This window comes from Panicum hallii, chromosome 9 (genome assembly GCF_002211085.1).
Source record: "Panicum hallii strain FIL2 chromosome 9, PHallii_v3.1, whole genome shotgun sequence".
In the NCBI taxonomy this organism is placed as follows: Eukaryota; Viridiplantae; Streptophyta; class Magnoliopsida; order Poales; family Poaceae; genus Panicum; species Panicum hallii.
This window is the reverse complement of record NC_038050.1, coordinates 71,218,008-71,244,208: the sequence shown is the minus strand read 5'-3', so window position 1 is coordinate 71,244,208 and position 26,201 is coordinate 71,218,008. Positions and strand designations below refer to the sequence as shown.

The 26,201-nt window shown below is 48.3% G+C and overlaps 3 protein-coding genes across 3 annotated transcripts; 1 reads left to right on the top strand and 2 right to left on the bottom strand.

Annotated features, from left to right (window-relative positions):
* Positions 1 to 610: 610 nt before the first annotated feature.
* LOC112876105 lies at positions 611 to 4,632 on the bottom strand. Its single transcript, XM_025940147.1, has 2 exons — positions 2,782 to 4,632; positions 611 to 1,480 (listed from the first exon to the last, which is right to left on the bottom strand). Exon 1 carries the CDS (start codon positions 4,156 to 4,158, stop codon positions 2,887 to 2,889), a length of 1,272 nt encoding a protein of 423 aa, XP_025795932.1. The 5' UTR covers positions 4,159 to 4,632; the 3' UTR covers positions 611 to 1,480; positions 2,782 to 2,886.
* Positions 4,633 to 7,239: 2,607 nt separating this feature from the next.
* On the top strand, positions 7,240 to 10,987 carry LOC112877259 (calmodulin-binding receptor-like cytoplasmic kinase 2). Its single transcript, XM_025941502.1, has 6 exons — positions 7,240 to 7,599; positions 8,370 to 8,632; positions 8,713 to 8,881; positions 8,975 to 9,064; positions 9,972 to 10,264; positions 10,428 to 10,987. Exons 1-6 carry the CDS (start codon positions 7,368 to 7,370, stop codon positions 10,650 to 10,652), a joined length of 1,272 nt encoding a protein of 423 aa, XP_025797287.1. The 5' UTR covers positions 7,240 to 7,367; the 3' UTR covers positions 10,653 to 10,987.
* Positions 10,988 to 19,118: 8,131 nt separating this feature from the next.
* On the bottom strand, positions 19,119 to 21,646 carry LOC112873563. The gene is made up of 3 exons (XM_025936560.1): positions 21,309 to 21,646; positions 21,069 to 21,180; positions 19,119 to 20,956 (listed from the first exon to the last, which is right to left on the bottom strand). Exons 1-3 carry the CDS (start codon positions 21,465 to 21,467, stop codon positions 19,413 to 19,415), a joined length of 1,815 nt encoding a protein of 604 aa, XP_025792345.1. The 5' UTR covers positions 21,468 to 21,646; the 3' UTR covers positions 19,119 to 19,412.
* Between the last annotated feature and the right edge of the window lie 4,555 nt (positions 21,647 to 26,201).

The following is a 26,201-nucleotide window of genomic DNA, read 5'->3' as shown; positions in this document are numbered from 1 at the left end:
TCAGTGAAAAACATAGCGTGATCATGGCACGCATGCGATGTAATTCTGATTTTGAAAGATTCACGAGTCTGCAATTGAGAATTTGATGTATATGGAGAGTAAGAAGATATTATTACACAAAGTTATGGTAAATTAAATTATTACAAAAGTAATATCTAGAGTTGACATAGGAAAAAGTTATGTGTTAATTATTTTAATACCAGAGTGCTAAATGAAGATATTATGTTTGTTCTAGGACCTGTAAATTACCATGTTAATCAGCGAAAGAAATAGAAATATCTCTACTATTGATATTAATGGCCTGCATCATAACAGCTTGATTATACTATAGAGGTACAACTTTAATTTAAAATAAATTTTGCATCATAAGGAAAAACATGAGAGCTGAGACTTGCATTTAAAAAACAAATGTGATTCGCATTGTTTCCATGATATTTTGGTAAATTCAACTACATGACACTCTCATTAAATTGCGCATTTTGACCATGTACAAAATATGGGCAAAACTGAAACACCACCGGAAGTATGGATTATGCAGCATCGTAAGATCCATATTTACTCAAATATATAAATAAAAACTAGATATTGGTAGAGAAAAATCCAATATTTCATAAAGAGAACTTAAATATCAATGCCAAATTGCACCAAAGTTCAGGATTACAGAGGAAGAAATTACACAGGCAATTAGGCAAACAAAGTTCAGGTTGATGGAGAAAGAAATAACAGAGCCAAACTTATACATCGCTATAGCAATCCCACATATACACAAAGAATTGTAGCTCACCACCTCTGATGTGACACATACCACATTACCAACTCTGGAAAGACATTGAGAGATATAGTTCAAATCTGAGTATCCATTTGTATTTCAATACAAGCACCAGAGTGCTTTTGACTCTGATGCCTTACAGAATGGGAATTTAGAATGGCAGGCTAGGCCATCAGCATCTCTTAATGTCATTTGGAGTATGTATGCTGTGGTAGACTCTCCAGCCAAGTTGGAAAGCAACCGGTAGTCTCCCAGGCTTATTTAGAAAGCATGTAGCTGTTGCTCACGATTGCATTTGATTCCCTTGTAAGTTATTTCTTCGAAGATTGCACACAATGCTAATGAAATCTTCCTCTGTGTCCATGGTCCACATTGCTTCATTCTTGCCCATGTAGTTGGACTACTCTGGGAATGATTGGATCCTCTGGTTTTGTTCTGACTTTATTCAAGAATTGTTTGCCTGACAGCAAGGTAGCATGCAGGCGCTGCAGAGAAATAGTACGCCAAATGTCCATACAGCAGCACGATTTCTCCAAGTAATTTTCAAACCAGGAAGCATGCCGATGGAGCAGAAATGTCAGTTGGAGACCGCATAGTATGTTTATGTGGATAAGAGGATGCTTCCGCAGCATCCACGCCGAGTAGGAGACTGAAGGGGCTGAATATGCGAGAGAGCAACATTCCATTCAAGGAATGTGAATTCTCTGCAACCTGCAAAAGTTTCAAGGACAGAGTAGTTGCAGAAACTCAATTGAAAGTTAATTGTCCCGCATTATCATATATTACCTGATCAGTTAGTGACACACGTTGTAAAATTAGAGAAATAGGACTTTGAAGGTAATCAATACTTAACTGACCATGCCAATAAGGCCCCAACCCACTCAAAGAAATGACAACCTTCTGAATGCATTAGCTGAAATGCTGAACAACGTAGTCTTGAGGGCTAATTAAATTTATGTAGTTCATAATTCATGTTTACACCGTAGAAATTTACCACATAATATGTAAGGTGGGTAGAGATGAATAACACAAACAATTGGATGATGAAGCACAGATCTGTAATCTAAAACAATCATCACGTTTCAAAAAATATAAATAAAACAACTAACAAGGGACATTTAGGCGCGGTTGATCCTTGATCCATTACTTAGGGCCTGTTTGGATGAGCTAAAGCTGAGTGCCAAACTTAAGCATATATTAGCACTCATGCACACGCTAAAGTTTTTGAGTCTTGGCTAAAGTTTAGCCCACCCTATTAGCACTCCCGTTTGGATGAGCTTGTGCTAAAGTTTAGTACTTTCACCTATTAGCACTTGGATCCAAATGGGGCCTTTGTCCAGTTCAGCATGAAAATATGCTGGATTGGATTGAGACTCCAGCCAGAGTCCAGATGGAAGCTTTATGCCCAGTACAATGACCCATCTATGAAATTTTTCTTTGAGAATGATGATAGGAGATGACAGCCCACATGAGAGAATCCTAGCCATGCCATTTATAGGCCACCAATGAACAGCATGGACCAGCCACATTGCAATGATGGCCCATATAATTTCAAAGACAACCAAATATAGGAAAGAAAATTTTACTCAAAGAGGAAGAGGCTCAGCTTATTGCCTTATTTGTGTAGATTTTAGCAAGTGGACCGTGGTGTCTGGTTATTCATATGGCTAAATACTAGTCATATTTAACAACAGTTAAAAATTCTTTAGCTCTTAAGTTTTTTCAACCAATGACAATAATGTATATGATTAGGATGAGAAACATATTAGAACAATAAATACCTTGAACAAGACAGAAGAATTGAGAACTCTTGGAACAAATTAATACAAGTATTATTATCAACGTAAATAATTACAGTGTGATACTAATCTGCACAGGTTTGTCCAGATTCCCTCTATAAGAAACATCTTAAAAGAACTGAGCAGCAATTCTGCAACTAATACTGAAGCATCTTGAGTCTAAGTTGGGACTTAACAATCTCCTATAGGAAAGAATATGTCAGAATAACTTACGATGTTGCCAATCCTTAGAAACCAAGTAGATTGCAAAGAAAAGTTGCTTCTGCTGCTGCCATCTTCTAAAACACATGGCATGGTCTGATATTCTACTTCAGCTGATCATATGAAACCAAAAAGCCCTCTTGCAAACAAACGTGAACTTCTCCTTCTTGCCCTGTTTGCAGTTCTCGTGCTTCTCATGGGTGTCAGATAAAACCGCAGCATGCCATTGTCCAAGTTCCCAGGAGATGTATAATGCACACTTCTGCTTCTACCAATCTTGCTATTCTTAAGCCAATCGGTCCGGAAATTCTGTACATCCCCATTGGATGCAGCCTGTGAAGTTCGACCCGTGCCTTGGCTTGCTCTGCCCGAAACATGTCCATTGCGCCCAGAATGAATTTCACCACTGATGTCTGCTGCTTCCGCATTTTTACCCCTCCGGATTTCCTTCCTTGACTCGGACAGGGACCGCTCAAGGACATGCTCTCCCTTCCTCACAAATTCCTTGAGAGGGCTTGTTATGCTGCGATCCCACACCCTGCTCCACCTGTTGGACCTCCGTCTTCCAACTCCAGAGACAGACATCTCCATCCCAGTGTCACCAGACCCCCTTCCCCTGAAACGCCGCCCATCGCCACCTGCATCAACTGAGTGCCCCCCATTCCTGGTCTCTGCGGCCACGGCTGGGGTCTCCCCAACTGCTTCCTCCGCATTGCTCCTCCTCGCCCTCGTTGCCGCATCCGGTGGCTCCTCTAAGCAGGCGAAGGAACACGCGAAGGCCCTGCCCACCATCGACCCGTCCCACGAGTGGCGTGGCGGCTCCAGGGAGCCCCTGCTCGGTTCCCGGAACGCCATCCACTCGCACGAGCGCCGGAAGCTCGGCTTCCGCTCCACCTGCGCATCGCCGCCGCCGTTGCTGGCGCTCGGATCCGCCGCCTCCCTCCGCGGCTGCGGCGGCGGCGAGGGCTCCTTCACGGAGCCCCCATTCCTCCTCCTCCACCGCATCCCTCTCCTCGGCAAAATGGACCTGAGCCACGACCGGGGCCCCTTCTGCTCTCCCCCTCGATCCGCCCCTCTAGAGCCGAACTGGAACTCCGCCGACGACTGGGGGTCCTTCGCTGGTGACGAATGCGCGACGCCGCTGCAGTCGTCCAGCTGGAAGAGCAGCATGAGCGTCTGCCGCAGCTTGCCCTGGTCCGCGGCGCCGGACCCCCCGGCGGGCTCCGCGGCGGCGACCTCGACGATCTCGGCCTCGGGCTGGTCGCGCACGGAGGAGAGGCGCTCCATGAGGCAGGAGGAGCAGATGCCGGTGAGGAGCTGGGACGGGTGCCTCCCGCACCGGGGCGGCTCCGGCTCCGGGCCCTGCGCCGCCTGCTCGTCTTCCTCCATTGGGTCGGATGGAACCCCGGAAGCTGGCTATCGCAGGCCGCCGCAGCAGCCGGCAGGCGAGTGAATCGAGTCAGGCGGGGACAAGCGGGTACGACATGGCCCGGAAAACGCAGAAAAAAACCCTAGCGAGCCGCCCGAAAAGCGACTTTTGGGTTCGGGGGCAGAGCGCGGCCGGGGCGGAGCGCGCTGCGCGCGTGGGGAAACGGGAGGAAAGGTGCGTGGGCTCTGGGGCGGGGCGGGCGGCGGATGGGATCGAGACGAGGAATCGGGAAGGTGGGGGAGCGGGGCCGCGGCCGGCGGACGACGGGCGGGACGGGGGTGAGGGGTTTCCGTTTGTCCCGAGAAGGGGGAGCACCCGGCGCGAGGCGACCCCTGCCTGCAACCGCTCGCTCCGGCCCGCGCGGCGTCCGGGGGGAGGGGAGGAGAGCAGAGCGGCGGGCGCGGCGCACGTTATAGCCTGCTGCTGCGTGCGGCGCGGGGAGCGGGGCGGGTGGTCCAACGCCCTGCGCGTGGGCCTCGCTCCAGTCAGGTGGGGGTCACAGGACTCACGGCGCGGGGTTAACTGCGGCGGGGGTGGCGGTTGCCGCCGTGGGCTGGGCCGACGCCGACGCGGCTCCGGCACCGGCCGGCCGTGCTCGCCTTGCCGTCCTGCGGGCGGCGAGATCAGGCGGTGAAAACGCCGTGGCATGCGCAGGCGCAACCGCGGCTGTTGGCTGGTGCTGCCGGTTGCAGTGGCTCATGATTTCGCCGCAAACGGACAGTCCTAGCTGACACGGTCCGTAACAAACTGGCGCCCCCATTGAATACGTCGTTTGGACTGTGCTCTTAAAGTTGCCTCTACCACAGCAGTACGTCCATTTCAAATTTCTTTGTTTGCCACTACTGACAGCGCCAGTGACCCAGCGTAAGAGCATGCCGCTCTCCTGAGTCCTGACCGGAAAGAACCAGCTGAGGCCGGCCAAGTTTGAACCAGGTTTCTGAACTCTGAAGTTCTTGATCTCTCTGAAAACAAAACAAACCTAGCAACTGGTGGTGCCGGGACACTAGTGCAAGCGGACAGGAGACCCGTGCACAGTAGATCCAGGACCAAAAAGTCACAGCCTCTACGGAACGGATCTTCCCGTTTCTGCAAATGGTCCATAATAATGTTCGTGTACCGCTCGCGCTGCCAATTTGTTTGATCCCCGGTTGGCCTACTTGGGTAGCGGGTACCAGCCCTGTACGCTGCCTTACACTTGCTGGGCCTTGTCGCTGGAGCAAACAGTTCGGCAGCTCTCTTGTACCAAATACAGCCATTTACTCCTAGAAGAGAGAAAGAAAAAAAAAACAAAGTGTGTCACCGGGTACGTTAAGGTTGTCCATGTGCAATCGTGCAGTAGAAGATTGCGCACCCAAGCTGCCAAGCGCGTCCAAATGTCAATGGTCTTTCGTCCTGTAATGGAGAAATTGCACTAGTTGCTAGCAATGTACGAACTGTTTGGCACCTCCAAAGCTGGAGCTGGAGCACTCGTACTCCCAGAGCACCAATGAATGAACAACCAGGTGCTTTAATAGTGTCTAATCAGACCTAATTACCAGCTGAAAAACCCAAGTACAACGTACCACCCTCCCTCCGGTTTGCATCAAGTTCGGTCGGCCAGCACACGCGCTGCCTGCTTGACACTTTCCGTCCCGGTTCTCTTTATTTTACTCCTACGAACATTCTGAGATGAAGTGACTTGACATCGTCCATCCGACCTTGGCCGGAGGGCACTGCAGTTACGTGTTGCTGCAAGGCACGGCAAACTCTTCCGTGGAAACTTGCCTTTCTCTCGCCCCCCCCGCCCCCCCCCCCCCCCCCAAAAAAAAAAAAACAGATTCTTGCCGGTCGAAGCTTTGCCCTGGATCACCAACATCAACGGCGGCAACTACCACCGCGGCCAGCGTCGTCGTCGTCGTCCGGCGGCCAAGGCCACGGCCAGTCGGCCACCGCGCGCTGGCGGCGGGGGCACGTTGCACGTAGCTTTCGTGCGGTTTCTGCTGCTCGGGCACGGAACGATGGCGCATCGGCTCGGCGCTGCCGCGACCGGGGAATTCAGCGAGACTGCGAGAGCGAGGCCTTTTGTTTGCTTCCTTCGCAGTCGTAGCTCGTGCGTGGCCAAGCACAAATGGAAAGGGAAAAAGAAATCGCCTGCCGACCTGCCGTTGACCACTAGCCTGCTACCACACTTGCCTACTTGAGCGCGGAGCAACGGGCAACGGCAGCATTGAATGTCTCAGCCTTCACACTTCACAGCCTGCTCGGTCTTGATAGGTATGGGCCGCGCAAGCACGGGTCGCTATGAGCCCGGGCCGGCCCACTCGCCGCTGGGCGGAACGGGCTCTCTTCTCCTCGGCTGTCGTCGCATGTAGGTGCGCTGCGGCAGTCGAGCCAAAAGATTGACTTTGACTCCGCTCCGACATTTCCAATTCCACGCGGTCTGGTCCCACAGGAGTCACGCGGGACAGGTGCGTCACTACTAGTGTCCCATCGTTGCTCCCTCAGATGACAAAGTAATCAGGCTACTAAACTAGCAGAGCACTAGCCGGAGATGCACTCTAGAGATAAAAACAGTAAAAATTTGAACAGCCACAGGATTGCAATCCTTTTTTCCGTAGGAAGTGGCTGTCAACATCTTTACCAAAGAAAGTGCTACTGGTAACCATTTTTTCTGAGTGACAAATCTGTAATTCCTCTGCCGCTCCGAAGAACCGCCCCCCCCCCCCCCACCCCCCTTTTTTGCTCCCTGATCGTGGTCTCCTGCTAATTGACCGCCACCACTGTTCCTCCACTCGATCTGCATTTCTCTGATCTGCAGGAAATATGTAGGTAAATTGGTAAATAAACAAAAGGGAACCTTTGTTTTTGACAATATTTCCTACTCCTAAGTACAGTAACAATCACCGAATAAACCAGAGCACTTTCGGTGAAACAACATTACGGGCCGGGCCTACGTGCAGCGCAAAAGTCTGGTCCGGATCCGAAGCAGTCCAACTTGACGCGCCGGGAAAGAGCGAGCGCAAAACCCCCGGCTCCTTGGGTCCTTCCTCCTCCCCCCGCGTCGTCATCAACCCGCAGCTTTCCAATTCCCAGCCATCAAGGCAGCGAGGGCCACCTCCTCCCTTTCGTCTCCGCACGCGACCGCAGCCTCGACAGCGCTGCGCGTGCACTGCCGACCCGGGGTTCCAAGATGACGAGCGGCAGCGGGGGTGCCTCGCCCTGGAGGCGGAGCGACCCCGGCGGCATCGGCGAGCTGTCCCGCGTCTCCGTCGCCACCACGGCGCCATCCGCCTCCGAGCGTTCCGTGGGCGGTGCCGGGCGCGGGGTCTCCTTCCTCGACGCCTTCCGCTCCTGCTTCGTGCCCCCGGAGGCGCGCTCGCCGGAGACCTCCATGTCCGACGACTTCCACCCCTCCCACCAACGTACGTACGCAGACGCCCTTTGCCTTTCTCCACCCATTTCTCCACTGCTTTTGTACTTTCAGGTGCCTTTTCCAATCCAAGACGATATTTTTGGCAGGAAAGCTGGTCCTTTTTAAGCTCGTTTCTGGAAATATATCATTATAATACTGGTTTTTATTGTGCAATAATTCTGGAAAAATGCTCTTGTGCAACGTACAATTTTTCGGATATTTTCTTCGAATGAAGCTTAATTAGTACATCCTGCTTTATTTGCAAAACGGTTTAGTAATCTTAATCATATCTTATCTTTCGTTACATGCATTTTGTAGCATCTCCTGCAACAATAACCATTCCATCCGACTGAGCTTTACTGCTTTAATCGGACGTGTGCGACACTTCGCCTGTTTGTAGCTTATTACAGTTTTTATTTGTTTGCTGTCCACCTGTCACCATTTGATCATGGCCCCGGACCCATGTTGGTCAACATTTTAAATACGGGTTACCAAACTAGTATATGGAAACCCCTAACACAAGGTAGCATTTGTTAATTTCCTCTATGATTGAAGGGGAATTCCTGAGCATGTAAAGAATGGTGTGAACTATACCCATCCCGTTTTGTTCAAAGTTCTGAGGGAATTTAATATCTTAGTGATGCAGAGATAAGTTATCCTCAAATGGTCGCTGTTGAATTCATTCAGCAATACACGTAAATGCTTTTGACTGTTTTTGCAGCACGTGCTGTCATTATGTTTTCTGGCATGTTCAGGTACTTATCTATGTTAAATTTGCAGTCTCGCAGTCGCTAAGCTCACAAGGTTCTAACAGCGGGAGCACTTTCGGGAGCAAGCGATCAATTAAAGGAATGTATAGTCCCATGCACAGGAATTCTTCAGAGAGGGAGATGCCTGGCAGCACAAAATTCTCCTTGCCGCAGATCCAGAAAGCAACCAAGAACTTCTCGCCAAACTTGAAGATTGGGCAGGGTGGTTCTGGGACTGTATACAAGGGTCAGCTTGCTGATGGAACCCTCGTCGCCGTCAAACGGGCCAAGAAGGTTTGTGCTTATTTTCTTTGTGACCTGTTTATGTAAGCTAGTTCTTGCTGCAAGGCTATATGAGTTTCCATTCTTTCCAGAATGTGTATGACAAGCACATGGGCCGTGAGTTCTGGAACGAGATTGAGACATTGCAACGCATTGAGCACCTGAATTTGGTCAGGTTTCATGGGTACCTGGAGTTTGGTGGCGAGCAGTTGATCATTGTGGAGTATGTTCCCAATGGGAATCTTCGAGAGCACCTTGACTGTAAGAATGTCGTGGTCCTATCTGTCTCTTCTGCAGTAATAGTGCAATGGCTTGTACTAACTGTGTCTTACATGAGGTTAGCTATATAAACAGGTGTCAATTGTAAAGTATTGGAATTCTCACAGAGATTGGAAATTGTAATTGATGTGGCTCATGCTATTACATATCTTCATACCTACTCAGGTAAACCTTCTTTCAGCTTCATTTTGTTGCTTAATTTACCATATTAATTGTTCCTTTTGTTCTGGGGTGTAATGTTTCAGCAATAATCTTTGATGTTCCAGCATTTACCTGTAAATTCAGAACATATCCCTAAAAGTTGTATAGTTCAAGATTTATCTGTTTTACTCAGAAATTATACGATAGCTTCAGTTTAAGTTACTAAGTTATAATCTGCTATGCTTGTATATTTTTCTGTAGTTAACGGAGATGATACAACTAAAACCAGCATTAGATATCGCTGGAACAGCTGTTGCAAGAATAATCAACACCTCAAATACAAACATTCAAGATTTGCAATTTACAATCCTAACGGGAAAACAGCCAATATTTAGTTGAATTACTGCAATACACTTCCTACAATGTGAATGACCCTGGATGCATGTCTCTTTCTTATTTTTGTATGACCGTATACCAGATGCATAACAGTAATGTATGTATTTTCTTCGATTATTTTACATGCTATGAATCCGTAGGGAATTCTTGTAGATAAAGAATATTTGATGAGGGATCCTCCAGAACATATCTAGTGAATGGCACTGGAAGGCCCCTGTCCACAAATTTGTGACTAGCTTTCACCCAGGCCACTAATTACACGAGACTATCAAAGTTTTTTTTTCAATAAAGAGACTGTCAAAGGTAAATTTCAGGTACCCATTAGATGCAAATTTCTATGCTACAGGTGCTGAAGCAAGTTCTGGATACAATGAACTTTCTGGGACATTGTAGGGCTTGATCTTGAGATGGTAGACTGAAGACTTCTTAGCTTTACTTTCATACAAAGAACTGAACTTTAAAGAAATAATTTCTGAACATCTAACCACTGGATCATTAGCAATTGAATACTGTCTCATTTATTTCATCGATGCAGACCATCCAGTCATCCACAGGGACATCAAATCCTCAAACATTCTTCTAATGAACAATTTTCGAGCCAAGGTTGCTGACTTTGGGTTTGCCAAACTGGCTCCAACTGACGCTAGCCATGTCTCTACTCAAGTCAAAGGAACAGCAGGCTATCTTGATCCAGAATATCTCAGAACATACCAGCTCAATGAGAAGAGTGATGTCTACTCCTTTGGGGTTCTGCTGGTGGAGTTGGTTACTGGGAGGCGTCCTATAGAGCCAAAGAGGTCAATTATTGAGCGTGTTACCGCCAAATGGGTTAGTTTCTGTCACTCTAGACATTGTACTTATTTGCATCACCATTGGTTTCAGTACCTGATGAAACAGTGGAAACACGATTATGCAGTACTATATCATAGCAACCAGTCTACATTTGGTTTTACTGTGCTTCCTCCATATACCACTATACCGGTTTTTACAGGCAATGGAGAAATTTGTGGAGGGCAATGCTATCCAAACACTGGATTCGAATCTGGAAGCAAACGACGCGGTAAATCTGGCAGTCGAGAAGATGTACGAACTGGCTCTGCAATGCTTGGCTCCAACAAAGAGGAACCGACCGAGCATGAGGAGATGTGCGGAGATTCTGTGGAGCATACGCAAAGATTACAGGGAGTTGGTTGTACCCACCTCGGCCATGAACTGAAGCAGCTCATCTGGAGCGATCAAGCGAACAAAAGAGGCATTCCGGTTTGCCTATCTTCAAAGATTGGTGGTGGCAATCACGCAAACGCTTTGCTGCGAGTAGTCGTGAACGGGACTGGTGGCCTTCCTAGACGCTGTGTGTCTACTACTAGTAACTAGGCAACCAGAAAATCTCTTACAAGTCTTTTTATACAGTATGAAAATGCTCTTTCTATACAGTGTGAAAATGTTGCTGAGCAAACATGTACGAATACGAGTATATAATGGTGTGTATATCTTGTAGGTTTTCTTATACAGGTGGATATATGAAGAATCTTGTTTTCCCCATTAAGCAAATGCACTGTGTATGATGACTGATGAGCAACTTTCAGGAGCAGATTTTTTTTAGAGAAAAGGTTTCTCCCGCTTTATTGCAAGAACAAAGCGTACAAAAAGAGTTCCAAAGCGTGCTAGTTCAGCGGTGCTATAGCTATTAGGCACGCCCGCACAACAAGAAGGTTCAACTGGGCCACTAGCTATAGCAGCCGGCAAAAGAACTAAAGACAGGTCATCAACTCGAGGTAGAAGGAGCTCATGCCCCCCTCCTCCAGATTCGCAGCGCTGGAGTCCTGATGGGACTAAGCAGATGAAGACGCTCCCAAAGTTGATCCTTCCATAGCGCTCATGATCCTCGGCATCCTTGCCCCAAGCCGCTCCAGCGGCGCCCCCCCACCCCCCCAACACACACACACACACAATGAAGTTGTCCATCTTCGTGCGTTTGTCCTCCTTGAGCAGAATCTTCCATCTCTCCAGCATCCTTGCCACCGATCCCAGCACTGGTTCCACTCCACGCCAGCATTTTCCCTGAAAATATAAACCATTCCTTAGTTTCCATAGAACCCAAAGGACAGCCGCGCATACACAATTCAAGTTTCCATTTTTGTAATTGCTGATCCACCACCAGGCCACTGATTCAAAATCTTGACTACCTTCTTACCAACAAGGGTAGAGATCTCAGACCAAACCACCTTAGCTACACAAAAATCAATGAACAAGTGATTAACCGACTCCGTCTCACAGCAAAATAAGCAGGTTTGGTCATTCAGCTCTCTTCTTTTTCCCATGTTATCCCTGGTTAGCAGTTTATTCCTGGACAACAGCCACAGGAAAATATGAACCCTGAGGGGTATGTTTAGCTTCCAAACCGTAGGTACGTAAACTGGTGTCACACCTCTGAAGCTCATAATAGAGTATAGAGATTGCACCAAATACTTCCCCTTAGACTCATATTGCCAAATTATGTCATCATAATTATCAGAGAACTTAATACTGCTAGCAACCTGCATAAGCTTCTCCCACAACAGCATTAAGCTCTCGGGGACTGCTCTCCTAAAAGTCAATCTCAAGTTGACACCATTCCATACCCTCTCAACTGTTATTCCTTTCTCATTATTAATACGGCACTGTTAGCGCTCGGACGTCCGATTAGAATTTTTGGTCAGACGGTATTTCTTTTTCTTAACGAAAAATAATCACTACAGTATTTCTTTTTCTTTTGGTGATGAAAAGCTTCTTAACGAAAAAGTGCAGGGGAGAGAAGCGCAAAGCAGGGGCCACATTGTCAGACAGATAAAGAATTGAAAGACCTCTTGCGTAGATGCAAAAAAGGGCCGTGGACTTTCCTTCCAACAGGCCTAATTGGGCCCATCTATTTCCTATCACTGGTGGCCAAAAATCAAGAGTGGACGCGGCAAGTTGGCATCGAGCCAACGACACAAAGGAGCCGTCACCTGCGCGCGGGACAGCTCTATCCGAATCCGAAGGCCGAAGCCACGCCGCCGCCGGTGCCCGAAATGATCACGGTCATGTGACTGTAATAAAATTTGAACATTTTCTTGCCAAAACCTGCTCTACTAACTAGACGTTCACTACTTATTACAGCCGAGATTAGCTATTTATAGCAACGGTTTAGCATAATTTCTAGGGTAGAGAGAGCTGTTCCACGATGTTCCCTCCGCTGCCAAAAACGAACCCCAATCTAGCTAGTATAGTACTACTTATTTAGCAAGATAGTATTTATGGAGTAAGTAACTTTGTTTGACATGTTACTTTCTTTACTTGTCTACCCCAAGCCACGATGCTCACTCCGCTGCCCAAAACGAACCCCAAGCCAGGGGTGTTTGTTCTCTCAGATTTTTTTTTTTTAGCTAGTCATCAGCTCGTTTGTTCATCACACATCAGTCACACTCCGTCACTGGTCCTAGCTAGGCTCTGAGCATGCATGTATAATGTCGCGGTGAAACTAACGCGTCAATGCACACGTCAACCTAGAGAATTCTCCTAGTAGGAACCATGCAATGTGATTTATGTGAATCTCCTAGTAAGAAGAATGTATAGTCCTTATATATTTATCGTGGGATTATTTGAAACTTGCAAATCTACTTCACACTTAGATGGATGAGGGGTAATGGCCGCTTCAAGAAGATAGCGGCCCCATAACAATGTGGGACGTCCATAGTCTCCAACAAATGTCCAATGGTTATTTAGAAGCAATTTATTATAGCCTATCTTTTTTTCCCCGAAATGCATGCTACCCCCCAATAAATACACTAGCACACGGCATTAGCTGGCAATTATAGAAATCAACATCTTCACGCGGAGATTTTCGCTTCACACTTGCATGTGGAAACATATCAGAAGGAAAATCACGACTCAAAAACTTGAGAAACTAGAAATGATATACCTCTTTCGTGCGGTACAACCACTTCTACCTACAGTTAATCCCTACTTACCTAAGGTTGTAGTGATTTTCTTTATTCGCGACAATTTTGGTTGCACGTATAACGCCTATTTCTTTTTTTATTTATTAAGGATTTTTTTATAATTCTTGAAAAAATACCGCCGGCTATTAGCCGGGCACGCAGTACATATAGAGGGAGAGGGGGTTGAGTGGGGCAAAAGGCAAAAAGAAGATAAGTGATAGAAAAACCAAAATCAGACACACCGCCCACCTTCCATCTCCGTTTCCGCTTCCGCCAAAACCCTAGTATAGTCTTCGATCCATTAGCGCCGCCGCTCCTCTACTCGCCGGCGACTTGATTCCGCCATGCGGATCCGAAGGAATCCTTTCAGGATCCTTGACTTGTCCTCCTCCTCCGCCACCGCGCAGGTGCAACCCAAGGCACCGCTGTCTGAGGAGCCCGTGCTCCCACCGCCCGTGCCTGCGCCGCCGGCTTCGCACGTCGACGACGCCGTCGCTGCCCTCATGCTCCTATCGACCCCGCCTTCGGAGGTATGCTTGCAGAGCTGTGCATGGACTACACATCCCCACGCGCTCAATCCTGAGGTCAGCCTCTGCCCCCAGCATCCTATCCTCTTCCCTTGCTCCGAGCCTCCGATCCACCTGTGCGCTGTGGTTTTCGGTTTTCGCTGCTAGTTTGGAGATGCCCCATATATCTTTTTCCTCTTTTTGCCGTGCTTGTTTGGGTTTGGATCGCATCCCCATTCCCCATCTCGCATGTGCGTACGTTTAGGGTTTGGTTTGTCCATTCGACCGCAGGCCGGTGGTATTGGAGTGCTCGGCTAGGGGAGAAAGGGGGAAATTATCCAGATCAGCTGGCTCGGTCGTGCTTCATGCTGGTTCTGCGGGGTTCTTCCACTCGGAATCTTGGGTCCCCGATTTGGTATCTGCGGAAATGGGAGACCTTGTCCGAACCCTAGCTCCTGGATCTGAGTGTGCTCTGTCTGCAGCAGAAATGGGTATGAAGCAAGCACGGATCGGAGCTGCTGGCTGCGTAGGTCTTAGTCTGAAGAATCGTTCCGATTCCTGTGTACTTCACGCCGTATACATTGCGCCATCGCGGGTTGCTTCCGTTTGCTCTGTGCTTGATCTTTCTGCTGTTGGCTTGCTATGCATGTAGGAACTGAACGACGACGATGGTCTCGTCGGCGACGCCTGGAGGGAACCCCGCGAGAATCCTGGTTTGTCTTACACCAACGTGGACTTCTTGCTGCGGCAGGATGAAGAGGAGACGGAGTCTGAGGTGGAGGAGGAGATTTTTCTTGTGAAGAGGACGAAGGTGGAGGGCAAGATTGGGAAACAGCAGCAGCAGCAGCAGCAACAGCAGGAGGAGGAGGAGGTTAACGAGAAGCTGAAGCGAGATGGAAATGAGCAGAAGAAGGGGTCCAAGTCCAAGACGATGAAGGCGAAGGTGATAGCTGCTGATGAGCCTCCGAGGTGCAAGAAGACCGACGGCAGGAAGTGGAACTGCCGGAGCTCCGCTGTTCTTCCCCACACACTGTGTGAGAAGCACCTGAGTCGGAGCCGCTCGTACTACAGCTCCGGAAAGGAAGCACCTGGAGAAGCCAGCTCCAAATCGGCTCCGCAGAAGGCGTCGGCGGGTTCCGGAGCAGCTCCGGCGAAGGCCTCGTCCGGCTCCAAGCGAGCTCGGGCGAGCGCACCGCTGTCCATCACCGAAGCAGCGTTCGCGAGTGATGCGCCGGTGACGTCAAAAGCAGCGCCATCGGCGGCGGCGGGTGCGCGGCCAAGCTCGAAGCGTCCACAGAAGAAGACGAAGGAAGACGTTTATTACTCGGGCGGAGCGTTTTACTACCCCGAGCCGTTCGGCCCGTTCCGAGGAAAGCAGCGCGGCCATTACAGCCGCCCTGCCATTGTTGAAGAAGAAGAAGAGAGATCCACCACACAAGGAGATGGCAGCACATCAGAAGCTCCAAAAGAAGGTCTCTTCCCTGAAGCAAAACTGAGCTCGAAGGCGACGAGGAAGCCCTTGAAAATCCGGACACTCGAGTCGCTACACTAGCTGCGGCCTTCGTCTTCCCTGCGCGTTCGAGCACCGCGAGCTCCCTCGCTGAAGGGACAATCATTGTAAGTGACTCCCGTTTGGGATATGGTTTAGACTGTCAAATAATCATCTTGTGCTTAATTTGTATGACTTGCATTGTAGCACCTGGTTTTGTGCTTGCTTCATCTGTCGGTTGTGTCGTCGCGGTGTGGTCGTATTATGTGATGTGGTGTCTGTTGACTGTTGTTAAGGAATGGTGGCATGTGCTGTATCGTTTTGGATAAAGTTTTAATACGAACTGCTAGTTTAATCTACCCATCATATTTTGATTTATACCCCCTCTATTCCAAAATATAGCTAGTCGTTTTAGTTTTTTCTAGATTTATAGTATTTGCTACCGTCTTTTTTACATTTTGACCTTTTTCACGAAAAAAAATTACCTCTGGACGAAGTATTCTCACGTTTGGACCCTGGGGGTCGGCGCCATGACCTATGGCGCCGAGGTAACACGTCTCGGCGCTATAAACCATAGCGCCGAGATGACAGCTCCACGGTAAACATGGCGCCGACGTGGCAGGGAGCTCGGCGCCATAGTCGGCGCCGAACCTGCTTTCAAAAATCCCACCCTCCTTTCTTCTACTGGGCGCTAGCGCGGCCTCCACGCCGAGGGCGGCCAAGGGCCCCGCGACGAGCGGAGCAGGGGCACGGGAGCCGAGCCCCGGCCCCGAGGCCCGCGTGGGGGGCGCAGGCGGCGGCGGCGCCGGTGAGCGGAGCCGCCCCGCCGGTCAGCAGAAGCGGCGGTGGCGGCGACGACGATGGTGAGGAGGCGGGCGCAGGTGAGGGGAAGCTGCGGCGGCGGCGCTGGAGATCCGATAGAGAGAGGGTGGAGGGAAGATAGAGAGAACCGAGAGAGACGACGAAAAGGGGTGAGAGAGAGCACAGAGAGAGAAGGAGGAACTGGGGACCCCACGTGGCATGGAGGGAAGCTGCGGCGGCGGCGTCGGAGATCTGACAGAGAGAGGGCGGAGGGAAGAGAGAGAACCGAGAGAGAGACGGCGGAAAGGAGTGAGAGAGAGTGCAGAGAGAAGGAGGAACCGGGACCCCACGTGGCAGAGAGCTCAGCGCCACGGATCTTGACGCCGAGCTCCCTGCCACGTCAGCGCCACCGCTGCAGCCACATTTATCAGGGGCTGCAACCTTGGCGCCATGACTCACAGCGCCGGTGCCGATCCTCAGGGTCTAAAACCAAGAATACTTCCCTCAGGCGTCCAAACGTGAATTTTCTTAAAAAAGAGCCAAAATATAAAAAGTACAGGTATTTGCTACGTACCAGGATATAATGGATGTCTAGCTTGATGCATAGCAAAATTTATAAATTTAGAAAAGTCAAAATGATCGACACTTTGGAATAGAGGGAGTAGTATTTCTTAGTCAATCAAGATAGATGTTGCCATTTCGATTCTTATCTTAATACTGAATTTGTATGGTATAATCTATAGAGTCATAAGATCCCAAGTTATCTGGTTATGTGCACGCCTTCGAAAAGGAAGGCAGACTGCCGATTTCGCTATATCGGCCGATAGATTAGGGCTTCCATAAAAACACATTGGTTCTTCTTTTCTTTCTAAAAAAAATAAATTGTATTACTATCTGTTCAAACTTTATGCGAGACATGCCAATAGGGCTATTTTATGGAGGTAGCAAACAGGGCAGACGGACGGTCAGAGCAAGTTGCTCGCTCTGCTCCGCGTTCTGCGTCGCGGCTGGCCGGGCGGGCAGTCGGCGCATGGCCACAGCTCGTGCACGTGCTTGGAGCCTTGGATTGAGAACGGACGACCGGGACCGATTCCGAGTGCCCCGAAGGTGGAAGCGGCGCTTGCGAAGTCGACGCGCAACCCGCGACGTTATCGAGTGGCATGCAAAACGTTACGGTTTTTTTTTTGGGACCGGAAGAATGTACGGTTTTTTCCTAGAACTGTACAAGAGCCAAACTGCATCTCACGGAAAGGCTCAAAGGCAGTGACAGAAAAAAAAGTGGATTAGAGTGAAGCTGGTTGTAGATGACAGAGGATTCATCCTAAAAGATGAATGGTAACAGTATGTGTATGTTCTATAATTATCCGCAGATCATTTTGAAAAAGAAAAAAAAACATGGGTACCAGCAGCCAAACTGGACGCATCCATAACCATAACCCCAGTCAGCGTCGACCAAGTTAACTCGGAAACGAAATTTCGGCAAACATTCTTCCCGACCATCAGCGAGCAACTCGAAGATCGAATTGCATGGAACGGGGCCTCAAGTACTGCAGAATCCAGCTACAACACCCAGTTCAAGGATATATGCATAGCATGCAGCAAAAATGACTGAAGCGTCACAAAGGATCGGAGGCAAAAAAAAAAGGACCAAAATTCAATGGCCTCAGCTGCAGATCCAATAGCTTTTCAGCAACTATCCTCAAGTATAAGTCTGATAGGATTGGAAAAAAAAATAGAGTGGCCTTCTGACGTAAAAACCTTCCTCTTACGGTCTGAAGACCCAATTGAAGCAACGACAGTCTGGTGCAGACGTGTAGTTGCTAGACGCTATTTGTTACTGTACTCACTTCAGTCATGAAGATAACTAGAGCCATCAGGATTTGAAGGCAAAAGCCATTTTAACCTAACATCAATACCTAAAAACACAGTCGTTTATTTTGCGGATGTTTAACAAACAATATGGGCCAATAAGTATCCCATCTAGCTATTTCAGCAACTCGCCATTGCTTGAAATCCATTGCCAAATAGAGAACAAGCAAGACAGATGCATCTTACAAGCAGGAAGTGTCAATATCCAGTATTCAGATAGACTTTTTCTGTGAATGAAAGATTTAAAACCTTTTCCCCTTGGGAATGTACAGCTGTACAAGGTGCTTATGATAAGGCTCAACCATAGTTTTTGCTTTTGCAATCTAGTACAATTAAATTATCTCTGTAAAAGCAAGATTGGTCATTAAAACCATATAGGATGCTCCTGACTATTCCATTCATAACACTGCAATATTTATGTTTGAGAACGAGTTTTATTGTTTCCCTTTCAAGGAACAAATTTGCTACCTTGATAGCAGTTCAGGTAGCAAGAGCCTAAAAGCAAATCCAAGTCAGCATGCATATAAGGTGAAATCCAGAGCACTACAGTTCAAAACTTAGTATCTTCTGCAATTTCTGAATTGACAATGTCACATAATCTACAGTGCTTCATCAATAGGTAGGTTGAAATCAACCCAAAAAATGTTTATGGTCCATGCATTCTTCTTGGAAAGCACAGAAGCAGCACTTCAAAATAAAAGGATGTGATATTTATTTTCACTGAGCTCACCGTGAAAATGGACACATTACATTAGTCAATGATTGAACAGCTTTAAAGTTCGTCAGGCATCTAGAAGAAGCAATGGCTTGTGATTTAGCTTCATTTATATAACCACATGGTACAAAGTTGCAAACAACATCACAGATTATTTAAATATATGAGATTGCACCTCTGAGTATAAAGATGATGAGATGAATGTAACAGAAATCATTTATATACATGACTAGTTGAGCAATCAAAATAGACTAACCTTATACTATACTTTGGTGCAAACATGTTGACCCAACTACCCAAGTAAATAAATAAGCATGGAATAATATGCTGAAACAAAATCATAAAAATTATAAAAAATAGCTTCTCATTTACAGCTCTAGGTCTCAGATTCGATACAGCGCTGGTCGTAACCAGCGCAAATATTATCAACTAGCTTCCGCAAATGTACATAGATATTCTGAGATACCCAAGTTTCTAAGCTAAAGATTTTAGCATTTTCCTCAACAAAGAAACAAACAATCCCACTGTAAGTTGTCAGAACAGTTGCGCGAAGATCCCCTAGCAAATGAATAAAGACATCTACAGTAGCAAGCACAAACTTCACTACTATCCTAATTCTGTAGTATCAAGCAAGCTTTTACCTCTGAGGTTTGCACCTCCTCCTGTGCCGCGTGAAGTCTGAAACAAACTTATATATCTTGTTGCACCCAGGCGTCGTGCATTTATAAGGCTTCACCCCAGCATGGACCTTGAAATGCTCAGCCCGATCCCATGACCACTTGAAAGACATACCACAACCATCCCATGGGCACTTGTAAGGCATATCATCGTTGTGAACACTCTGGTGGCGTCTAAGGTACCTGTGGGATCTGAAATTTCTGCTGCATGATTTGACCGTGCACATGTTCTTCTTGTGAACAGAAAGCTCAGCTTTTGTCTTGAATGTCATCCGGCAATAATCAATATTACATTCAAATCTATTTCTCTTCATCTTTTTAACCTTGCTTGCAGCTGAATTATCCATAAGTTCTTTCTTTATGTCGGCAAGTTTAACATCCACGGATCCAGCTGTTGACAAGACACTCTCACAACAACCGGTTCTCCCCAGTGTCTCTTCCTTGCATATAACACGATCTTCCAATTCGATATTTTCCGTCTTTACCTCCAGCAGCTCCAGCTTCCTCTTACCTCTCCGCCTAGCATAACAAATAACATCTGATCTCCCTGAAGTACCAATGCTTCGAGCCACTATGTCATATACACATGAAACACTGGGTTTAACAAATCCATCATTTGACAGTCCTCCCTCAACAGTTGGACCTTTGGCTCCAACAGGACCATTGCTTAAGGAATTCACAGAAGTGCTAACTTTTAAAGCATCGCATCCAGAAGGTTGCACTGTGCTGGCAACAGTCTCTCCAGCATTTCCAAGCTGCATGTTGACTATGTTTGGATTGCAACTAGACAGCTGTGGCTCATCTAAAGTAGCAGTATCATCTACATTGGAAGAAGCTCTGCTGGAATTTTCCGGTTCTGCAGCAGCTTTGCTAGCAACATAATCCTCCCCTACAGATTCCAGTTTAGTAGTTTCTTGCATGATAGAAGCTGCCCCTGTAACTTCTGGTCCGTCCGCACCTTCAGTACTTAGGGAACCTGTCCTGAGCATGGTGATTGTAACTCCTGGATCGGTAACAACTTTGCCCAAAGAAGTTCTCCTTATAACTTCAAGTATGGTGCCAGATTTATTCATAGGAGAAGGCACCCCTGTAACTTCCGCCGCAATGCTTGTAACCTCTGGCACAGTGGCAGCTTTACTCTCAGGAGAAACTTTCTCTGTGACTTCTTGATCATGAGCCACTTCATTAGCAAACGGTGCACCCTCCAAAACTTCTAATTCAGTGGTTGATCCATTCAAGAGAGAATCGACCCCTGTAACCTCTGGTTTGGCGGCATCATTCACAAGAGAAAATTTACAGTTAACTTCCTGCTCAATAGCAGCATCATTTGCAATGAAAGTTCCAGGCTTGACAGCAGGCTCGGCATCAGCTTCACTAACAAGAGTAGCTCCTCCTGCAACTTCTGGTTTCACTGCAGTTTCACTAATCCCAGAAGCCCTCAGAGCTTGCAGACCCACAGAAATTTTATTTACATTGCGTCCATGATCAGTCTTGCATTTCTTAACTGAAATCGTTCGCAGAACACCAAAAAGAACACAAATTCGTTGCATTAGCATTTGCCACAGTGCTAACCCCGCAAGCGCAAACGATACTTCGAACGGAAATACAGTGCGAACCTTCAGGAGCAGGCGGTTGTTGAGCTTCGCGAACGCGCTCATCGCCCCCGACATCGGATTCCGGCACTCGGCCGGCAATGTGCCCTTTGTGCTTGATGGCGTCCGCGCCCTCCTGCGATTCCACCGGACACCCCCACTGTTACAGCCCCCGCACGAAAGCAAAACTACCCCCTTCACGGCGACGCGGCCGAATAATGCAGCGATAGGAGAGGGGGGAAGAAGAGCGGGGGATCGCTTTACCTGCGGTGCCGGGCGGCTGAGCTCGCAGAAGGCGCAGCAGTCGTCGGCGGCGGCGTGGAGCCAGGACGCGGCGGGCGGTGGCGGGGGCGAGGAGGGGGCGGCGGCGGCGGTGGGGGAGGTGGAGGAGAGGAGGCGCGCGGCGTAGCGGCGGATGCGCATGGCGCTGGCCGGCCGCGCCGCCGGGGAGGGGGGAGACGGCGGAGACGGTGGTCGGTGGTGGCGCAGTGGGGCAGGCGCACGCGGACGCGGTGCGGGAGGGGTTGGGGAATTTCGGCCGGGAGCTTTCGCCTCCTGGCCCTGTGTTGTGCCCTGGCCTGGCTTGGCCCCTCGGGGAGAATTTTCTGGTGGCGAGGTGGTGTGGCTTTCGCTTGCTCCCCTTTTGTGCTGCGTTTTCCTTCGCTTCGGCTCCTCTAGGCTCTAGCCCAGTCTTTGTGTGTTCAGAGTTCAGACTAGAGTTTAGGGCTTTCCTTTCTAGTACTCTCCAAATGGCCCGGCGACCTGTCTTCGTGAAAGGGAAACAATGTTAGAGATAGAAAGATGGTATAAATCAAAGTGACAGAGTAACAGAGTGAAATAAAAAACCACAAAGATCAAATAGAAAATCATTAAAATCTTTGCTAGGTTGCAGATTGATTGGCCGGAAGAGGGCTGCCATGCCTGGCATAATGTCCGAACGAGTCTCTCTGCAGTACTGCAGGGACTCACTCGCCGACGTGTGGGCCAAATGCAGTGGGGGTCCATACGTCAGTAAGGGAGAATCCCTCTGCAGTGCTATAGAGGAACTACTTTCATAATATCCACTTCGATGAGGAGCCTTATGAAACAATCCAACATCTGCTCTTAGGACGTTTTTTCCCCCATCAGATTGGTTCTTCATTCTCCATCGCTGCCTTGTGATGATGGCCAGTTTGGAGATTTGAGCCATGCTTCCCCTTAGAGGAAAAGGAAAGGCTTCAACTCCTTGACCATCTATCAGCTTGGACGATATGGAAGCAGCAAAATAATTGTCCTTTGAAACTGTATCTCCAGACATGTCTCAATGGGTGTACATTTGGGAGAAGACGTCACAATGATAGCAGGAAGGTCTCTCGAAGTTAACAGTCTAGTATGTAGTGTTTTCATGTTGTGGCCCATAGCCCTCGGCACCTTAAATTTGAACCGCGTGAACTCGTGCTCTGCCACGACCCTATCAGACTGACGTCGCTGTTGGATGCAACACTCTGATCTGGATCATTTCAGATGTTCAGTTGTGGATTCATTTCAGAACTAGAGAACTGCACAAGTATATGCCATTCAGGGCAGCCTTTGCTTGTAAAATGAAAGATATGTCAACTGTACCTGTACTATAGCACTTGTGAGGCAGCGTTCATAGAATTCCAGTAGTAAATAGTAATTGAAGCAGCTTACATAGAATTTCACTATGTTCAGAAAATCAAAAGGCTGTTGAACATCAGAGTTCAGAACAATATGCAGATTCGTGAAAGCTGATATGAATGGCATCAGAATCTTTTGTGGAATCAATGCAGTTGCTACTCACGCATGGTAATAGTGTAAACTAGCGCTGAACCTGCGCAATCTGAAGCAAATATTAGAAGAAAGGAACTTGAGCAACATGGTAGTAGTTGACGGCGCGCGAAAAAAGCTCTGATCCTTCAGGTACAAATGGAAAGGGCAATGAAATTACTTGGACAAGGATCATCGTCTTCACGGACGTGCTGTTTCATAAGATCACAGGGCAAGGCGGACCTGCTGTATCGACCAACCTGCCATAGCCGGCTGCGCGCGCGCGCGCCGCTGCTTGGCGTGCTCGCTCGGCTCCGGCGGCCGCCATGCCCGGGGCTTGCAGCTTGCTGCGGGAGCAGAGAGTGGCTGGGATTCTACATTTTTAGGCTTGATGGTTCGGATGGATACACGGATTAGAGGTCCTGACTGGTACGGAAAGTGGAGAGGGCCGCGGCGGTGAGGATCATCGGCGGACGGACCGCGGAGGCGCGGAGGAAGTGGAGAGCGAAATTGGAGGCCGAAACCGCAAATACTCGGATCGCGATCCAAAATAGGAGTTTATTTGTAAAGTATAGGGAGTAATATGTAAATATTTATATCTAGATTATTAATTTCGTCCCAAAATGGGGGGCTATTTGTAAACATCAGGGAGCAATTTATAAGATTTCTAGCCGCCGCCGGCGACCACCGCTCGACCTTATCGCTGCAGCCGCGCGAGCCCCCGTCAAGTTCGCGCGCGCAGCAGCTCGCCCCGGCGTCCCTCGCAAGCCCCGCACGGACCTTACTCCCCCGCACCAGAAGCTCAAGCTGCCGCGGTGGGCATGAACGCCGAGGGATGATGACACACAGACACAGAAGGCCCATACAGGATACAGCTCGGGGATCGGATGCAGCGAGCGCCGAGGAAGCTGGGGTTTGGCCGTGTTGCGACGTCCAGCATCACAGAGTGGTGGCAGCAAACAATCTAATTTGTGTTGCTCGTGTTCACGGGGTCCGTCCCAACAATGGCGCCTGAGCTCCCGACTCCTGAGCAAGTGCGCGGTAGCTGCTCGCTCCGCTTGTTCAATGTTTCCTCTGTCTCTCGTTAGGTTGAGACTGCTAACTGCTAAGCAAGCAAAAGCAGAACGTCAGGCGTGCCACAGGATTACGTTTCGAATCACACCAACGATCAAGCAAAATTTGTTCTTCAGAAGAGCTTTAGTAGGAGATAAGCTTATACAATCAGAAAAATTGGTAACTGACATGGTTTCAGTAAAGATTACAGACTAGCTTAGCACGATGCAGCCAGAGGTTAAGATCCATGATCACACAACGCAGCACCTCACGCGCCGGAGTGTCCAGATCGTCAAAACCCTTTCGATGCCTTGCTTTCCCCTCCATCGGATCTCTCATGGGCTGGGGACGGTGCTGCCGGGTTGGTCGCCCCTAGCGCTCCGAGGGCTGTAGCCGCCGGGTTTGGTCAGCTTCTGCGTCGAGCTGCGGCCATGGGCTGCCTTGCTGGTCCACTGGCGTCGGATCCGCTCCTCTATCAGGCTGGTTCTTCTCTCAGGTACGTGGCGGCCGTCTACTTTTCAGATCGCAGCTGGAGGTGTACACGCCACCGCGGCCACCGGGCTACTATCGGTTCGGCACAGCCGCCATTTCCGTAACCCCGATAGTGGTATTATCATCGCTTCCTGTTAGGACGGTGGTGCTGCTGGGTACGTGTTGCGGATGAAAATCTTTCTCGGCATGGAGTTGGTGTTGATAATGGCGGCATTTTTGGGCGTCGTTTCCCTCTGAAATATTGTCGTGGTGTTGCCTGCAATTGTCGGTGGATCTTTGGACGAAAATCTAATTCTGGCTTGTCGGATGAGGCGGCGATAGCATCTTTAATGTCGTTCTCTTCTTGAAGCGTCGTTTTGGAGATCCTTAGGTTCGATGGTGTTGTTTCAGCGGGCACCATACGATTCGGACATCAAGTTTCTAAGTAAATAAGAGATGTGATAGTTTGATGCTGCGCAAGGACTTTGCAAGGATGAAACGGGAGTGAAAGAGAAAATTAAAGCTTAGTCTTCTAGTTTTGTCTTCTTTGTTTTATTTTAGATTGTTCTTTCTTGTATTTTGAGATTCTTATTTAAGTTTTAGAATCCAAAAACTCTTGTGCCCTTGGCTGTATATATCCACGAGATGAATACAGAAGGCCGGTTGATCCCTTATCTAAAAGATATTTATTTCAAAGGATGCACGTGATGACAGACAGTAGACTGAATTCTCTGACTGTTGTCCCGAAACAACTGGTTACTCCACAAGTCCACAGGTTGCAGGTTGGAGAGGCCGTGCTGTGGGCAGACCAGGGACCAAACCTGCCAGGCTTTGTGGCCTGAGAAGAACAGATGCTGCTGGTCTTAATTAGATCAGATTTTTGGTTATACTGCAGAAGGAGAAGGAGAAGGACAGGAACAGGAACATAGTCCGTTGGGCGTGACAAGCACCGGAAACAACTGCAATGGAATTTTTCACCAATCATGAGCGGCAGTTACATAATACGGTTTGAGAATCAGAATACTTGTTTCCCTTTTTATTTTTCGCTATTTTGTGTCGGGGTGCATTATGTCTCTTGTAAACTCTTTTATCCTCCTTTTCAAATAGACTTTATTCAGTAGGAGTAATACCGTTCCTGTTTAAAAAAACATTTTGAAGCTTTATTTATATTTGCATATAACTCAAGGTTGTTCAACTTGTGAAATGCAAGATAGTGTAATCCTTACAATGGTGGAACATGATTGGGTACAATGGTATTCCTTTCTCCATGCTACAACATGTCCTGATTTAGCCGCATCGTAAAGTAGAACAGCGTAAACGCAAATTTTCTTATATCTGAACTTTGCCATAGGCATTGTCCACCCTAGTCAGAGCACATCTTTCATCAAATAAACAGTCAAAATCGTTGCTGGATTGCAGATCGTTTGGCGCGAAGAGGCGGGCTGCCAGCCTGCCACACCTGGCATAGTGTCCACTATATGCCATGCGATGAGGAGCCTGATGAAACAAGGGCGTGTTTTTCATTTTTCCATCAGGTTTGGTTCTTCATTCTCCACGGTTGCCTTGTGATGGCCACTTTGGAGATTGGTGGAGCCATGCATCCTCAAAGAGGAAAAGGAAAGGTTTCAACTCCTTGACCATCATCCCATCGGGTTGGGTGATTTGGAAGCAGCAAAACAATTGTCTTTAGGGTGTATCTCCATACATGCCTCAATTTGTGTGCTCTACAGTTGGGAGGAGACGTCACAATGAATAGCAGGAAGGTCTCTCAGAGTTAACAAGTCTAGTAGGTTGTGGATTTCATGTTGCGGCCCACAGCCATCCTCACCTCAAATTGGATCGCGTGGACTCATGCTGTGCCATGAG

Bases quoted from the DNA above. Each gene is read 5' to 3' on its own strand.
- LOC112873563 (XM_025936560.1), bottom strand. From the start codon at position 21,467: ATGCGCATCCGCCGCTACGCCGCGCGCCTCCTCTCCTCCACCTCCCCC. The intron at 21,181-21,308 runs GTAAAGCGATCC...GTGGAATCGCAG, and splicing joins TCAGCCGCCCGGCACCGCAG to GAGGGCGCGGACGCCATCAA. The intron at 20,957-21,068 runs GTTCGCACTGTA...GAACGATTTCAG, and splicing joins ACAACCGCCTGCTCCTGAAG to TTAAGAAATGCAAGACTGAT.
- LOC112877259 (XM_025941502.1), top strand. From the start codon at position 7,368: ATGACGAGCGGCAGCGGGGGTGCCTCGCCCTGGAGGCGGAGCGACCCC. The intron at 8,633-8,712 runs GTTTGTGCTTAT...CATTCTTTCCAG, and splicing joins CCGTCAAACGGGCCAAGAAG to AATGTGTATGACAAGCACAT. The intron at 8,882-8,974 runs GTAAGAATGTCG...CTATATAAACAG, and splicing joins TCTTCGAGAGCACCTTGACT to GTGTCAATTGTAAAGTATTG.
- LOC112876105 (XM_025940147.1), bottom strand. From the start codon at position 4,158: ATGGAGGAAGACGAGCAGGCGGCGCAGGGCCCGGAGCCGGAGCCGCCC.